The 17014-nt window shown below is 50.8% G+C and overlaps 1 protein-coding gene across 8 annotated transcripts in view; it reads left to right on the plus strand.

The window, feature by feature from the left end:
• Positions 1-17014, plus strand: part of FYN (FYN proto-oncogene, Src family tyrosine kinase) — a 229125-nt gene that overhangs the window by 155308 nt on the left and 56803 nt on the right. For all 8 annotated transcript variants that reach the window (XM_008263382.5, XM_002714927.6, XM_089333789.1 and 5 more), the window contains one exon: positions 12046-12303. In XM_008263382.5, the coding sequence (XP_008261604.1) occupies positions 12057-12303 (247 nt within the window). In that variant the 5' untranslated portion in view covers positions 12046-12056. The remainder of the gene's footprint in view (positions 1-12045; positions 12304-17014) is intronic.

A 17014-nucleotide genomic window follows, 5' to 3' on the forward strand; every position in this document is an offset into this window, starting at 1 on the left:
CTGCCACACTGAGGATCATGCCTTCAGCTTATGAACCTCTGCAGGACACACTCAAGCCTTCTGCAATCCCTAGCTGCCCTCGTTTCCTTTAGACGATGAAGCAGAAGAGGCACCTAGCTAGAGTCTGCCTCTCTGCCCCCTTTCCTCCTACCTTCCCCCACATTGCTGGTGCCATGAACTAGAGGGGTGTGTTTTCTGGCTGCTTCATCACCGTTCACACCTCAGATGCGTTGAAATCCTGAACCATGGCACAGAAGCAACAGTTACCCCTTGGGTACCGCTGTTGCCCATGGCCTGGATTAATTGCCTCCAAAAGACCCAGAGGGAGGGACTGGGCCTACTCCAAAGGCAAGATGGCAGCCTCACAGCCAAATCCCAGGCCAGATGATTTTGACTGGACTCTGACTTTACAATCAGATAAGCGATCGGCGCAAAGGGAGGACGCGGGCCTATGAACTGGGCGGCTTAAAGGACACAAGTCAGATTTCCACATTCCAAGTCTTCTATCTCTCTCTCTCTTTTTTTTTTTTTAGTTTATTTTTACTTGAAAGGCAGAGGGACAAAGAGAGAGAGAGAAACAGAGAGACAGAAATCATCTTCCATCTGCTGGTTCACTCCCCAGACAGCCAATGGCCCAAGCTGAGCCAATCAGGAGCCAGGAGCTTCTTCCAGGTCTCCCATGTGGGTACAGGGCCCCAGTCATTTGGGACATCCTCCCCTTCCCTCCTATTAGCAGGGAGCTGGATCAGAAGTGGAACAGCTGGGATTCTAACCAGTGCCCGTATGGGATGCCAGCACCATAGTCCGTAGCTTTACCCGCTATGCCACAGCACCGGCCCCCACTCTCTTTCTTAAAAGGAACTGGGGCCGGTGCCACGGCTCACTAGGCTAATCCTCTGCCTAGCAGCACCGGCACACCGGGTTCTAGTCCCGGTCGGGGTACCGGATTCTGTCCTGGTTGCCCCTCTTCCAGGCCAGCTCTCTGCTGTGGCCCGGGAGTGCAGTGGAGGATGGCCCAAGTGCTTGGGCCCTGCACCCCATGGGAGACCAGGAGAAGCACCTGGCTCCTGCCTTTGGATCAGCGCAGTGCACCGGCCGCAGCGCACCGGCCGTGGCAGCCATTGGAAGGTGAACCAACGGCAAAGGAAAACCTTTCTCTCTGTCTCTCTCTCACTGTCCACTCTGCCTGTCCAAAAAAAAAAAGGGGGGGGGGGGGGACTGGATCATCTTGACCAGAACTGGCGAAGTAAAGCAAACAGAAAAGACTTCACTGTTCTTTGAAAGGGTGAGGCCACACTTGCGGAATCGTCTGGCCAGGGGATGAGGGGATGGAGGTGGCAGAGATCAGCAGCACGGGCTTTTGTTCGGCCTTGGAGAATGAACTTCCTTGGCTCTCAGCCCCAGTGACCTGGGCCTGGGGAGGGGGCGTGGATGACGCCTGTGCAAACAGCCGCTTTGTGCCACTGTGCTTTCCTGTGGCTCCGCCAGGTGACACCCTGACCCCCGGGCCCTCAGCCAGTTCTGCCACAACTGCTCCTTAGACAGGCCCAGCCCCGAGAGCCAGGCTCCGCCACTGTGGCCCAGTGGTGACACTGCCTTTCCTGTTTCTCTCTGCTGGTTCGTGAATAGAAGCCCTCGCTTTTGTTTCCCTGTGGTTGTTTTTATAGAATGGCAGCGAGGAGGGTGAGAGAGGCTTGCCTGAATCCCATTAGGAAGGAACGTCTCTTCTGGGCCTCTTGCAGAAACCGCTGTTGCTCAGTGTTCCGTACGCGGCCTGGGAGGGCCTCAGGTTGTAGGGGTGGGGGCTTCACGGTCAGGGAATCCAGATGCCAAGCTGAATGTCCCACCCGGAAAGAGTGAGGAGACAAGACGGAGGTCTCATCCCCCTGCCTCCACCACCAGCCTGCACCCAAAGAACAGAAGTGCTCTGCTTCCTCCTCCCTACCCTCCTGGAGCCGAGTCCCCGGGACCTCACTCAGAGGCAGCCTGCAGGTGGACACGCTGTGGTTCAGCCCCGGCTTGCACGAGCACTGTCATTCCGAGTGCAGTGGGTACCCCCGTGCTTAGGACTTGAAGCCCAGGGATTCTCAGAAACCCACTGACCCAGCCATCCCCCATTCTTGGTTCTGCGTTTGTCACCTGCAGTGCCCTCTGTATTATTATATATGGCTTTGCTTTACCTATGCCCTTAATTAGGTTTCTGTGGCTGTTCATCTGCACTCACCGCCTGCTCCCCACCCCATGACCCACCCTGCCTTCTCAGCTGAGATGTGCTGAAGGACACTTGGGGTGGGCATTTGGTGCAGTGGCTGAGTCACCCCCTGGGACACCCACATTCCATATCAAAGTGCCTGATTTGAGTCCAGCTTCCTGCTAATGCACAGCCAAAGAAGGCAGCAGATGATGGTTCAGGTACTTGGGACCCTGCCCCCCAGCCTGCAAGACCTGGATGGAGTTCCTGGCTCCTAGCTTTGGCCTGACCCAGCTCTGACTGTTGCAGGCATTGGGAGAGTGAACCAACAGACAGAAGATCTCTCTTCTTTGCACGCGCACTCTCTCTCTCGCACTCTCTTTCTCTCAATCCCTTTCTCATGGGTACGCACCCATGTACTCTCTTGTTCTATCTCTCTTCTCTATAAAGTTGTTCCAGTTTTTAAAATATGCACATCAAGAAGTGAAATACAGACCTCTGAGCTCATTTAAATAAGGAACCTCACTGTCCTGTGGTACCTGTCACCTTTCACACTTTGCAGCAGGAGATGTTGCCTCTTCACAGGTTTTGGAATCAATCACCTTATCTCCCTGACTTAATTTTTCTGTTCACCAAGTATACATCATCTGTGTGTGGTTGTTTCAACTGATAGACAAATTCAGTTAATAAGCAATTAGACTAAAGGGAACTTTCTTAGAAAAAACGACTTCTCATTATGAAAACAGTACATTCTTAGTATAGACAATCTGAGAAATTAAGAAACAGAAGAAAGAACACTTACCCTTAGTGTTTTCATCTATACACCACCAATAATCTCAGTATGTTTCCTGCCAAGGAGTTGTTAGGATTTGTTACCTGGTTGCACTCACCTGACCCTTCTTCCTAGAATGTGGCCATGTTTCTGTAATGTGCATCACTTCTGTGAGCCTGCGTTTTAACTGCTGCTTGTCTTGCTATTGCAGACATACTTTGCCATTGCTCTAGCCATTTCCCTTCTGTTGAATAATTAGCAAGCTTTGCAGTTTTTCAGCTAATGAATAACGCTTCATAGAATGTCTTCATAGGTCGTGTTTTAAATGGATCTCGTTTTTTAAAAAAGTATCACAGATTTGCAGGTCATGGAGCTTGCCCACTTTTAAGACTTTTTGATCATATTGCCAAATTGGTTTACCAAAAGGTTAATACACTAATTCCCAGTCTTCAAACAACAGTGTTAAAGGATATTCATTGCAAGGGAACTTTATCACTGTTGGGTAGGCTTAAATTTTAAGATTTGTGAAATTTAGAGGTATAAGTATCTAAATTGCATTTCCCTGATTACTACTACTGAAGGTAGTATTTTTCCCATAAATTTCACAAGTTGTTTTTCCTTTATTTGTGTTGCCAATTCATATGCCTTCCCATTTACCTAACCTAAGGTTTTCTTTTTATTGAAGGTATAAAAATTTCATGTATTTCATATATGCAGATTTAGGAACATAGGGACACTTTCCACCCCACCCTCCCTCCCAGAGTTTTCTTATCTACACAAATTCCTTATATATTAAAATATTAACAGAAGGGGATTGAAAACATATGTCCCCATATTAACTTGTACATGAATGTTTAAGCAGCATTATTCATTGGAGCCAAAAAGCATAATCAATCCAAATGCCATTAACTGATGAATGAATAAACAATATGTGCTGTTTCCATACAAGGGAATCTTTTTCAGTCATAAAAAGAAATGAAGTACTCATACATGCTACCACATGAATGAGTCTTGGAAACATTATGCCAAGTGAAAAGAGCCAGGGACAGGATGCCACATACTCTCTGGTTCCATTTATATCAGATATTCAGAATGGACAGATCCATAGAAATACAAAGGAGCTCAGCCCAGGACAGGGGAGGGAAGGGAATGATTGTCTCATTGGGTGTGGGATTCTTCCTGGGGTGATGAAAATGTTCTGGAGTGAGACAGTAGTAATGATTGCCTTTGTAAGCACGCTAAAGCCCATGGAGCTGAGTACTTTAAGGGGATAAATTGTATGGTGTGTGAATTATTCTCAAAATTTAACTTAATTTTAAAATATTAACCACGGCTGGCGCCGCAGCTCACTAGGCTAATCCTCCGCCTTGAGGCACCGGCACCCCAGGTTCTAGTCCGAGTCGGGGCACCGGATTCTGTCCCGGTTGCCCCTCTTCCAGGCCAGCTCTCTGCTGTGGTCCCGGAGTGCAGTGGAGGATGGCCCAAGTACTTGGGCTCTGCACCCCATGGGAGACCAGGATAAGTACCTGGCTCCTGTCTTCGGATCAGCACGGTGTGCCGGCTGCAGCGTGCTGGCCGCAGCGGCCATTGGAGAGTGAACCAACGGCAAAGGAAGACCTTTCTCTCTGTCTCTCTCTCTCTCTCACTGTCCACTCTGCCTGTCAAAAATAAATAAATAAATAAATAAAATATATTAACCACAGAGATTTTTCCATGGCCAAACAGTGTTGAGTGAAGAGAGAGTTGGAACCTGAAAAACTTTATAATCTATGCCTTTGTTCTTTCTTTAAAAGAAAAAAAATGTTTATTTATTTGCAAGGCAGACAGAGAAAAAAGCGACAGAAAAAAGGGAGATGATCTGTCCAGTGGCTCACTCCCCAAATGCCATCAACAGCAGGAGCTGGGCCAGGCTTTAGCCAGGAGCCTGGAACTCCATCCTAGTTTCCCAGGTGGATGGCAGAGACCCAAGTACTTTGGTCATCATTCTCGGCTTTCCCAGGCTCATTAGCAGGAAGCTGGATCGGAAGCAGAGCAGCTAGAACTCAAACCAGTGCTCGAATAGGGGATGCCGGCGTCACAGGTGGGAGCTTACCAGCTTCACCACAGTGCCAGCCCCCTTCATTCCTTCTGAACTCTTTATCCTCATTTTGTCACCATGTCACTCCTGTCTGCACCCTGAGATTCAAGCAAAGTGAATGTGAGAAGAAAATGCACTTTTGGAGCCTTTCAGTAGCTGGTGCTTAAAGCCTCATTTGACTGTGTGGGTTTGGGACTGGTTCCAGCATGTTAAATCTCACCATTGGGGTCTGATGCTTCCGGTTCTCCTTCACTCAGCAATTTTGGGTCTGCAGGCACTGGAGAATGGAAGATGACATGGAAGGCAAAGGCGGACAGGTTTCAGGGGTGTGGGCCTCTGCTTCCCAGCCGGAGGGTCCTTTGAACAGGAGGAGAGGTGGGGAGCCACAGAACAATGTAGGTGCCATGAAGCAGGGCTCTTCCTCCAGGCGATGTTTGAAGAGGAATTTCTGTCCGTTCCGTCTCCTTGCTGTGCTGTGTCGGACCAGGTCCACGCTCTGCACGGTTGCAGGTAGTGATGTAATAGGTGCAATGCCACCTCTCCTTATTCCTGAAGCAGAACTTTGATGTGACTGTTCCCTGTGATTGCGTGTGGCCAGCATCTGTGTTGGATGTATACCCACTTCTGCATCCGTCTTCCCACGTCACAGACCCCAGCATTTGATTCCTTGAGTTTGGTGGCAGGCTCTCTCTCACAGGCCTCCACCAAAAGGAGAAATCTCTTATTTTGTGCCTGGTGATGGCGTTACATGCATACCTCAGGTTATGCAATAAATATGCGCCAGAAAGTGTTGCCATGGATCAAATCCTACTCTAAGTGCCATGGAAGAGCACCGTGCCAAGGAAGATGGTGACTCACCACACCTCGAGTGGTCCCAGCATCTCCACAGAGTCCCCGGACTTGGGGGTAGAGAGTGGGCAGTGGAGCAGGGGGCCCATGCCTGAAATCAGACGTCCACTAACAATGCAGTTGAATTCTGTGGAACCAGGGGTCTTTCCATGTGCCACGTGGACTGGCCAGGATTCCACAGTGCAGGGGCCACAGTCACCATCTCAGTTACTAGTGTTCACCTTCTAGGTTCCTAGCTCCATTCTCTTCCTTTATTTCCATTATGATACCTGCTCAGGTGGGGTGGAAACAGGCTAACAGGAGAGTGAATGGTAGCACCAGGAAACATGCCACCTTGAAAGAATGGGTCAGTCATTGCTTTGGGGCCAGTGTTGTGGTGCAGCAGTTTAAGCTGCCGCCTGCAACACTGGCATCTCATACTGGGGCACCTGTTTGAGTCCCAGCTGCTCTGCTTCCAATCCAGCCCCTTACTATTGTCCCTAGGAAAGCAGAAGAAGATGAGCCAAGTGCTTGGGCTCCTGCCACCTACATGGGAGACCCAGATGGAGTCCAGGATCCTGGCTTCAGCCTGGCCCAGCCCTGACTGTCATGGCCATTTGGAGAGTGGACCAGAAGATGAAAGATCTCTCTCTCTCTCTCTCTCTCTCTCTCTCTCTCTCTGTGTGTGTGTGTGTGTGTGTGTGAGACTCTGCCTTTCAAAGAAAATAAATCTTTAAAAAAAAAAAAAAAAACCAGTGGCTTTATTTGTCACTCTCCCAGGCCTGAGCAGCCCGCTGGGGACCGTCAGGTGCAGGGCTGCTGAATTATGCCTAAAGGCTGTCACTTCTCCACTCCCACCTAGGTCAGTTTCTGAGACAAAAGTGCTAACTCTGCTGAGTTGAAGTTATTTGTTGGGAGAGTCGCCTTTCCTCCTCCTGCCCTCCCTCCTCTGCCTGCAAGTGTGTGCGTCTCAAGGGAAGGTAACTTGTCATTTGCCTGTGCAGAAAACCAGCATGGCCTGCTTCCCTTTGCGCACCCAGCTCCTGCATACCCCTGACATCTTTGTCTCAAGTCCTGCCCCAGTGTAACTTGAGCATCCTGGCGTTGCTTTTGTGATTGGCACACATAGACATGGGAGCATCTGGCCAACCAGACCGTGGTCTGTAACATCAGTGGGAGGGAGTGTCTGTTCAGCCACACTCAGCTTAGATCAGAGCACGCTGGTAAGGGACAGATTCCATCCTTTGCATAGCTTCACCCTATTCCAAAAGAGCCGTGTGAAGGATTCCGAGCCCACCCCATGACAAGGCACTGGGAAGCGCCATGGTCAGTTGATAATCCTGCCGTGCTCCTGGGGAAAGCTGTGGCCATCTTTGAATTCTGGGTCTGGCAGCTCTTCCCTGGTTGCTGAAAGCTGCTGGTGCCTTTTGAAAAGATCCACAGGACTAAGGAGATTTTAAGTGAAGTGGGTGTTATGTGCATAACGGACACGGGGCCCCTCTGTTTACAGGAGGATTGGAGAAGAGGGTGTCGCAGCTGTAATGCAGACATGGTGAGCCCAGGCCCAGATCCTCAGCTCAGATGGACTCCACCAGTGTTGCTAGGCGTGGCGATGTGTGGGGGGGCTACTGCCATGGGTTCAGGGTGCATGACGCTTTGCTGATCTGAGCAGCCTCAGGGCCTCGCCCTCAGGATACCATCATCTCATGCTTCTCCACCCCCTCCATCCAGAGCAAGTGTGTAAGAGTGTTCCGTGTTCACGATGGATCGCCGGCATTGAATGTTAAAGCCACAGCGCACAACTGTGTGTAAGAAAGGGGTGTTTTCAGCTCCTCTGCTCAGTGGTTGGCCTCATAGCCAGGAGCCTGGTGACACTGAGTCCCACTCATGGAGAGTCTTCTGACTCTTGCATCAGGAAACGGTTGGTCTGAATGCCCCAAGTGGCGGGAGAAGACCACAAGGTCTGGATAGGTACTTCCATTGGGATTAACTTTTAAGGCTTTGAGCTCCCTCCCATTTACTCTGATGTGTTTCCGTTTCCTGGCTGGTGCCCACGAAGGGGAGAGAGTGAGGGAAGGAATTCGCACGTGTGAGGTGGTGCTCTTTCTCTAACGGAAGATGGTTTTCTCACACGATTTGGATGGACTTTTGTTGAATTTTAACTTATTCATCTAACAGATACTCTTTGAGTGCTACTGTGTGCCAGGCACCGGGGGAGGGGGGGGAGGGGGGATGCTCTGGGGATACAGCAGTGACTCACAAAAGTAGTTCCCACCTTCAAGGTGCCCTGAAGCCCCCTCCCCCCCCCCCCCCCCGCTATTTTCATGAAATTATATATAAGCCGTGAGTCATTTACTACGGTGGTATTACGCAGTTTTTAGTGGACTTCGGAAACTTTTCTCTCTTAGTTTGGTCACATGTAGGCTACTGGTTCCTGTAGGCTTCTGATGTAGGAGTTACCTTGTTGGAAGGGAAGTTTGTAATGAGGGCTCTCCTTGGTTTTAAGTTCTATTTATCATAGAAAACAAATTTCCAGAAGAAAATCACAGCATTTCATGGCAGTGTTTTACACCAGCTCCTCCTCCTGCCTGGCGCATGTATTCTCTTAGGGGAAGCGTGTAAAGGGACACAGCTGTTACACTGCTAGAAAGATAGAGACATCAGTTCTTCCCTCTGTGTGTGTCAGGATTTCACAACCTTGACACCATTAGCATTTGGGAGACTGTTCTGTGCAATATGGGGTGTTGAGCAGCACCCCTGGCCTCTACCCACTAGGTACCATAGGACCCCTCTGCCCTGTGCTGTGACAACCAGAAGTGTCTCCAGGTAGTACCCAGTATGTCTCCTACAGAGGGGCAAACCCTGCACCCCGCCCCTCTCCCCAGCTGAGGACCCTAGTCTAAATGATGTTGCTCCGGGATTCAGGTCTCACCCTCTGGACGGCAGGTCAGTGAAATCCCTGAAAAAAAGAAAAAAAAAAGCACCTGGGACAAGAACTTTCTTCTGTCTGGCCTTGGTGGAAGCTTGAAACCGCTTTCAACCGAGAAAGAGAGAATATAAAAAATGAGCAAAGTGTTCATCAATCTGATAAAGCAGTACCAACAACGAATGATAGATGCCTTAGCCAGGCATGCCTGGGAGATATCTTGCATTTCCTGTTGGAAACCTGTTAAAATCGCACTCACTTACGGTAAGTTAGAGAAGGTGTTGGACACAGAATACTGTAAGTTCATCGCGGATGATTTACGATCAAATGTGTTCCAGATTTGGTGATCTCAGCTCTTGAGCAGTAGGTGGCTCGTTTGCAAACATTTCCATTCTCAAGAACTGACATTCGCTTCAGGAAGTGTCTGTTGAGACGTGTGATAGCACTTCCCCGAGCCAGACCCGCACAGGATCCTCCCTCAGCAGTGCCCCAGAGCCTGCCTGCCTTGCGGGGCACCTCCCACAGCCGTGGGCAAGAGAGCCAGGGGAAAGTGCCACAGCTATCCACGGGCCAGCCCGGCTGGCTCTGCCCACCCCCGTGCGTGCACATTTTCACACGTGGTGTCGCATGTCTCTTACTCGATTCCTTCATCCCGAGTGGGCTGCTTTCAGAGTTTGGCAGGGACAGCCATGTGTGCCATGTCTACCACCTGGCACCTTCACAGGATTTTAAATCCAAAGTAAGACCATTTGACTCCCTTCCCTATACAAGTATTTCTGAACCTTCTTCACACACCAGTAGACTGAAAAATGCAAGGTGCACTGCAGATAGAAGTCAGGATCAGCCTTGGTGCAGAGAGAAAGGAGGAAAAGGAACATAATGGGCTACACTTGCTGTTTACTGAGGACCTGCTGTGTGCCAGGTACTAGCAGCACAGTTGTGATGAAAACCACAGAGGGGCTGGCTTTGTGGGATAGCAGGTAGTCTCCGCCTGTGATGTCAGCAGCCCATACAGGCGCTGGTTTGAGTCCTGGCTGCTCCACTTCTGATCTACTCTCTGCTAATGGCCTAGGAAAAGCAACAGCAGATGGCCCAAGTGTTTGGGCCCCTGCTCCCCGTGTGGGAGACCCAGAAGAAGCTCCTGGCTCCTGACTTCCACCTGGCCCAACCCTGGTCATTGCAGCCATCTGGGGAGTGAAGATCTCTCTCTCTCTCTCTCTCTCTCTCTCTCTCTCTGTGTGTGTGTGTGTGTGTGTGTGTGTGTATATAATTCTTTCAAATGAATCTTTAAAAAAAAATACTTTCCAAAAAAGAAAAGAAAACGGCTAAGTCTATGCTTTGCTGGAACTTGCAGTCCATCAGATGATGAGATGAGTTTTTAATACGGTGCAATGGGTGCCATGGTAAGGGAGAGTGATGTGCCATGGGGGCACTCAGGGAAAGCATCACTCAGCACAGGGAGGCAGAGGAGGCTTTGCTGAGGGTGTGGTGTCTCCGGTGGACAGGAAGGACACATTGCATGTCACGATGCTCTCGGCCTGATGGAACCTTTGAGGAACCGAGCAGCAGAGCGTGTCTGCACGGCAGTGCATCCAAAGGCGGAGTGAGAAGGAAAGAAGGAGGGCCGTGAGGCTGCCCGCAGGGATTCTGAACTGAGCAGCCGGTCACCAGTGGCGCCGGTCACGGAGAACAAGGAGCCAGGGGGAAGCAGGTTGGGGGAGGGGGCGGGGTAACCGTGACTCCAGTGCTGAGTCCGCCACTGACTCCGGAACCTGCGAGTGACTTTACAGAATGTTGCCGACAGCTGTCAGAAGCGAATGGAAGTGTGAGAAGTTAATGGGCGGCTTTCAGTGATTCTGTTCTGCAGGCCATCACGACCTGCAGATGTGCGCCGACCTCAGAGGTTCTGCCAGTACTGTTTTTCAGCCAGTGACTAGCTCTCAATTTTGATTCTTAGCGTTGTCTTCTTCAAATTTCCTAAATCTGTGCCTGATGAGTTGGGAGGAGGCTGGAGACCTGTTCAGGGCCTGTGTTCTTCCCTGTCCAGAGCTCCTGGGCCATGCACCACAGGGTTTCTTCGCTGTGAGAGATTTTTTTTTCCCTCATATTGCATAGACTTATTTTATAGAGAGATGTCATTTTTTGAGATGACTAAACAAAAGCATGATAAGTAGTAATTGTGTATTTTTTTAATTTATTTTACTGATTTAAAAGACAGAGTTATAGAGAGAGGTAGAGACAGATGGAGAGATCATCCATCCGCTGGTTCACTCCCCAGATGGCCGCAACAGCTGGAGCTGCGCCGGTCTGAAGCCAGGAGCCAGGAGCTTCTTCCAGGTCTCCCACGTGGGTGCAGGGGCCCAAGGACTCAGGCCATCTTCTACTGCTTTCTCAGGCCATAGAAGGGAGCTGGCTCAGAAGAGGAGCAGCCGGGACTTGAACCGGTGCCCATATGGGATGCCGACATTGTAGGCTGGGGCTTTAACCCACTGCGCCACAGCTATGGCCCCAGTAATTGTTTATTTTGGTGTTTAAAATAAGAATAACCAGGGCCTGGTGTTATGACATAGCAGGTAAAGCTAATGCCTGCAATGTTAGCATCCCATATGGGCAGTGATTCGTGTCCTGGATGCTCCACTTCTGATCCAGCTTCCTGCTCATGTACCTAGGAAAGTAGCAGAGGAAGGCCCAAACACTTGGGCTCTTGCCACCCACGTGGGAGACCCCGATGAAACTCGTGGCTCCTGGCGTCTGCCTGGCCTGGCCCTGGCTGTTGCAGTCATCTGGGTAGTAAAGCAGCCAATGGATGCTATTCTCTCCCTCTCTCTCTCCTCTGTCCTCTCTGTCCTCTGTCCTCTCTTCTCTCTACCTCTAACTCTTTCAAATAAATAAATAAATCTTTAAAAAAATGTTAATGGTTTGAGGAGACTTAAGTTCACCCTGGTTGAACATTACACAACGTATACCTGAATTGAGACAGCACATGGTACCCATGAGCATGTCCAGTTTGTACAGAGTGTCACTGGGCTGTCTTCAGGAAGGTGTGTGGTGTCAGAGTCACTTGTGCAAGGAGAGTGGCTGCGTGGTGGACCTTGCTGACCCTTGGTGACCCTGTCATCCTGGTCACACAGGGAACAACTGCGACTGGCCGGTTATAGAAACCGAGAGTCCTCCTCACCGTCCCTCCTCCCCACCACGCTGCTGTCCTCGTGCCCAGGCATCGCTCAGTGCCTCCTCTCTGTTTTCTGCAGGAGTTTAGATAATGGGCTGTGTGCAATGTAAGGACAAAGAAGCAACAAAACTGACTGAGGAGAGGGACGGCAGCCTGAACCAGAGCTCCGGCTACCGCTATGGCACAGACCCCACCCCTCAGCACTACCCAAGCTTCGGCGTGACCTCCATCCCCAACTACAACAACTTCCACGCGGCTGGTGGCCAGGGGCTCACCGTCTTCGGGGGTGTGAACTCTTCGTCTCACACTGGGACCTTGCGCACAAGAGGAGGGACAGGTAAGCCCAGCCAGGAGCCCGGGGCAGGGGGCAGGGGACAGGGGACAGGGGAGGGGAAGGGCTGCTGCTCTCAATAATTTTTTTTCTTTAAGTCATTGCCAGTGCATTTAAAAAAACAAAAAGCATTTATTTATTTGAAAGGGAGCAAGAGAGAGAGAGGAGAGATAGAATCTTCCATCTGCTGATCCACTCCCCAAACAGCTACAACAGCTGGGGCTAAACCAGGAGCCAGAAACTGCATCTGTGTCCCATGCAGGTAGCAGAGACCCCATATTCAGGCCATCACCTGCCCCTCAGGCACATTAGCAGGGAGCTAGATCAGAAGCAGAGTGGTTGAGACTCATACCAGTACTCCAGTATGGGATGCAGGCCTCCCAAGCAGTGACTTCACCCCTTGCACCACAATGTCAGCCCCTCTAAATTCTTTCGGCAACTGAGCTCCCTTTGACTGTGGATTTAACACCTAGGTTTTAATTTGTCTTCACCTATCCTCTGTCACATGAGGGGCTAGAAAAAAAAAAAAAAAAAAAACCAAACAGAGTGTGCTGGCCGCAGTCCAGGGACCCAAAGTTGCTGCTCTGTAGGATTCTGCATGTGAAAGTGACCCGTGTTCCACTGAGACACTGTCAGCTGAGGGCTCAGAATAACTACGGCAGCTTCTGCAGAACACAGGTGCCAGGGCTTGTGGGGGCCACAGCATGTTAAGCCACTACTTGGGATACCAACATTCCATATGAGAAAGCCTGCTTTGAGTCCCAGCTCCTCCATTTCTGGTCCAGGTCCTGCTAATGCACACCCTGGAAAAGCAGCAGATGATGGCCCAAGTGCTTGAGTCCCTGCCATCTACATGGAGATAGGGTGCCAGGCCCCTGGCTGCAGCCTGGCCCATCCCCAGCAGTTGCAGTCATTTGGAGGGCGAGCTCCAAGTGAAAGATCTCTCTGGATACCTCTCTCTCTCTCTCTCTCTGTCACTCTGCCTTTCAATAAAATATTAAAACAAGCACCAATGTCCAAGCCCCATCCCAGTTCTCTCAAATGCGAAGCTTTAGGAGTGAGGTGGGTTTTTGGTACAGATGTCAGCGCATCACCTTGGTGGGATGCACACATTCCATGTCGAAGTGCCTGGGTTTGAGTCCTTGCTGCGCTCCTAATTCCAGCTTCCTGCTAATGCACACCCTGGGAGGCAGCGGTGATGACTCAAGTGTTTGGGTCCCTGCCACCCACATGGCTGACTTGGATTGGGTTCCTGGATCTCAGCTGCAGCCCAGCTGCTGCAGGCATTTGGCGACTGACCCAGTGAGGCTGAAATTTTTCTCCTCACTCCCCTCCCCTTCCCTGCCTTTCAAATAAATAGATGAAAATATAAAGAAAAAGGAAGCAGCAGCTCCAGGGGTCTCCAGGTGTGTGGGTTTCCAGCCCTCTGGATATTAAAGCACCCCCGCACCCACCTCCCTCCACCTTTCGGGGGTGCCACCCTCTCCATCTTCCCCATCCTCGGCCAGCCTGTCACTTCCCAGCCACCAGCCATTCTCTGCGTCACTGTTCAGCCATTCATCTTCCCTGATTCTCTGATTCCCTGTCTCCCCATCCATTTCCACGTGACTGAGCTGATCAGCCCGCGTCTGTTCCCATGTACCTTTCACGTTTTATTTTACTCTTTATTTTTTGTTTTTTATATTTTAAAATTGAATCTTATATATTCTTTTTTTTTTTTTTTTTTTCTGACAGGCAGAGTGGACAGTGAGAGAGAGAGACAGAGAGAAAGGTCTTCCTTTGCCGTTGGTTCACCCTCCAATGGCCGCCGCGGCCGGCGCGCTGCGGCCGGTGCACCGCGCTGATCCGATGGCAGGAGCCAGGAGCCAGGTGCTTTTCCTGGTCTCCCATGGGGTGCAGGGCCCAAGCACCTGGGCCATCCTCCACTGCACTCCCTGGCCACAGCAGAGGGCTGGCCTGGAAGAGGGGCAACCGGGACAGAATCCGGTGCCCCGACCGGGACTAGAACCCGGTGTGCCGGCGCCGCTAGGCGGAGGATTAGCCTAGTGAGCCGCGGCGCCGGCCGAATCTTATATATTCTTAAGGGACCATTCTCATTTTCTTCTGAAGTGTTCTTGTCTTTCTCTCCACAAGGCTGCATTTTACTGCCACGTGTATTTGCTGACTTAGCTAATACTTTGCGAAATATCTGGCTTACATCCTCAGACATATGTTTTCTGAAATGTTTGTAAGCTATTGCACGCATCCTTAGCCTTCCAGCTCCCTCTCGGTATGTGAACCATGGTAACTAGATATTTGATGTTGTTCATTCCAAAAACGTTTCATTTCTTAGAGAAGTTTGAAAGAATATAGCATCCCAGGGACGGCGCGGTGGCTCACTTGGTTAATCCTCTGCCTGCGGCGCTGGTATCCCATATGGGCACCGGTTCTAGTCCCAGTTGCTCCTCTTCCAGTCCCGCTCTCCTCTGTGGCCTGAGAAAGCAGTGGAAGATGGCCCAAGTACTTGGGCCCCTGCACCCACATGGGAGACCAGGAGGAAGCACCTGGCTCCTGGCTTAGGATCAGTGTAGCTCTGGCCGTAGCGGCCATTTGGGGGGTTAACCAACGGAAGGAAGACCTTTCTCTCTGTCTGTCTCTCTCACTGTCTAACTCTGTCAAATAAATAAATAAATAAATAAATAAGGCTGGCGCCATGGCTCATTAGGCTAATCGTCCGCCTGCGGCGCCGGCACACCGGGTTCTAGTCCCGGTCGGGGCGCCGGATCTGTCCCAGTTGCCTCTCTTCCAGGCCAGCTCTCTGCTGTGGCCCGGGAGTGCAGTGGAGGATGCCCCAAGTGCTTGGGCCCTGCACCCGCATGGGAGACCAGGAGAAGCACCTGGCTCCTGGCTTTGGATTGGCGCAGCGTGCTGGCCGTAGTGGCCTGAGCTCGTCTGGGAGTAGACGTCCTGTACGATGGCCCGTTGAGCCTCTCTGCCTGCGCAGTCTGCACCGCCAAGGCAGCAGCTGTGCACGCAGCACGTGGCAGGGCACTGTGTCAGGGGCCCTGACCCAGAGCCTTGGGGTATGTGCTTCTCTGCTGCTGGCATACTGTGCTCTGCCCTGTAGGAAGAACACGTAGGCTCCCGCTGTGCCATAGTGACTATCCATGTCGTACAAGATCCACTCACCCCCTCCCCACCACCGCCGTCTTCCCAGAAGGCACCTGGAAATTACACAGCACACCCCTGCCCACTCTGGGAAACACAAGTACTTTGCCAGCCAGATTTGTTTTTTGAAAAGTAGAGTTACAGGGAGAGAGAGAAGGAGAAACAGAGAGAAGGAGACCTTCCATCTGCTGGTTCACTCTAATTGGCCGCAACGGCCAGAGCTGCACCAATCTGAAGCCCAGAACCAGGAGCTTCCTCTGGGTCTCCCACATGGGTGCAGGGGCCCAGACACTTGGGCCATCTTCCACTGCTTTCCGAGGCACATTAGCAGGGAGCTGGATTGGAAGTGGCGCAGCCAGGTCTCAAACCAGCACTCACACGGAGCCACAGGCTATAACCCGCTATGCCACAGCACCAGCCCCTCAGCCACACTCTTGATTCTGCTGACCCAGACCTCGTCCCTCATCCTTGTTTGTTCATTCAGTCATTTCTGGACTCGAATCCCTGTGTCTGCAGGGATCACTCGCTCAGGTCACTGGAGAGGGCTGCTGGCCTTGAACGTGTGGGTCTGTACTGCATTCAGGAACCGTCTTAGCCTAAGACTTGATTTCACCAAAGTTTAGGAGAGTGTGGCCTCCCTCAGCCCCTCTAGGAGCAGGTGCCATTGAGCTTTTCTGCCTGGGAAGTCTGCACAACCAAGGCATTAGCTTTGCACACAGTGCATGGCAGTGTAGTTGTGTCGGGGGCCCTGACCAGATCCCTTACAAGATTTGAAACATAAGACAAATACCCTCAACTCTTTTTTTTTATTTTTAAGATTTTTTTAATTGACTTGAAAAGCAAAATTACAGAGAGAGGAGGAGGAGGGTTGAGAGAGAGAGAGGAAGATATCTTCCATCTACTGGTTCACCCCCCAAATGACTGCACTGGTTATAGCTGGGCTGACCCAAAAGCCAGGAGCTTGTTCTGGGTCTCCCGTGTGGGTGCAGGGGCCCAAGCACTTGGGCCATCTTCCACTGCTTTCCGAGGCAAATTAGCAGGGAGCTTGATCAGAAATGGAGCAGTTGGGTCTCAAACCAGCACCCGTATGGATGCCAGTGCTGCAGGCAGTGGCTTTACCGGCTATACAACAGCGCCGACCCCAGTTGTTGCCAAGTTTTTGTGCCTTGTCCTATTTGGTTTTATTGGGGATACTTCAGAAATTTATGTGACAGTGGATGGAAAAGATAAGTTTGTTTTTATACAAAAGAGTTTTGAAATCCATGCATGGTTTTTTCATGTGTTTTCCGTGAACTTTTTGAAGACCCCTTGTTAATGCACATCCTTTCTCACAATGCTGCTTCCAGTCCCTTGAGGTCGGAAGAGTGCCTATTTCCCCTTAACCTCTTTTGATTTTCTCCTTGGTCCCTAGGCCATGAAGACCCTCAGGGAAAACTGTTGGAAGGAGAGGAATTGAGCATTCTTGCAGGCTCATCTTCCACACAGTGGAGCTGGCTTGGCTTTGTTTGTTTTGTTTTGTTTTGTTTTGTTTTTAAAGATTCATTTTATTTACCCAACAGGCAGAGTTACA

The sequence above is a fragment of the Oryctolagus cuniculus genome, chromosome 5, assembly GCF_051225735.1.
Source record: "Oryctolagus cuniculus isolate XC-2025 breed Fujian yellow rabbit chromosome 5, ASM5122573v1, whole genome shotgun sequence".
NCBI classification, from domain to species: Eukaryota; Metazoa; Chordata; class Mammalia; order Lagomorpha; family Leporidae; genus Oryctolagus; species Oryctolagus cuniculus.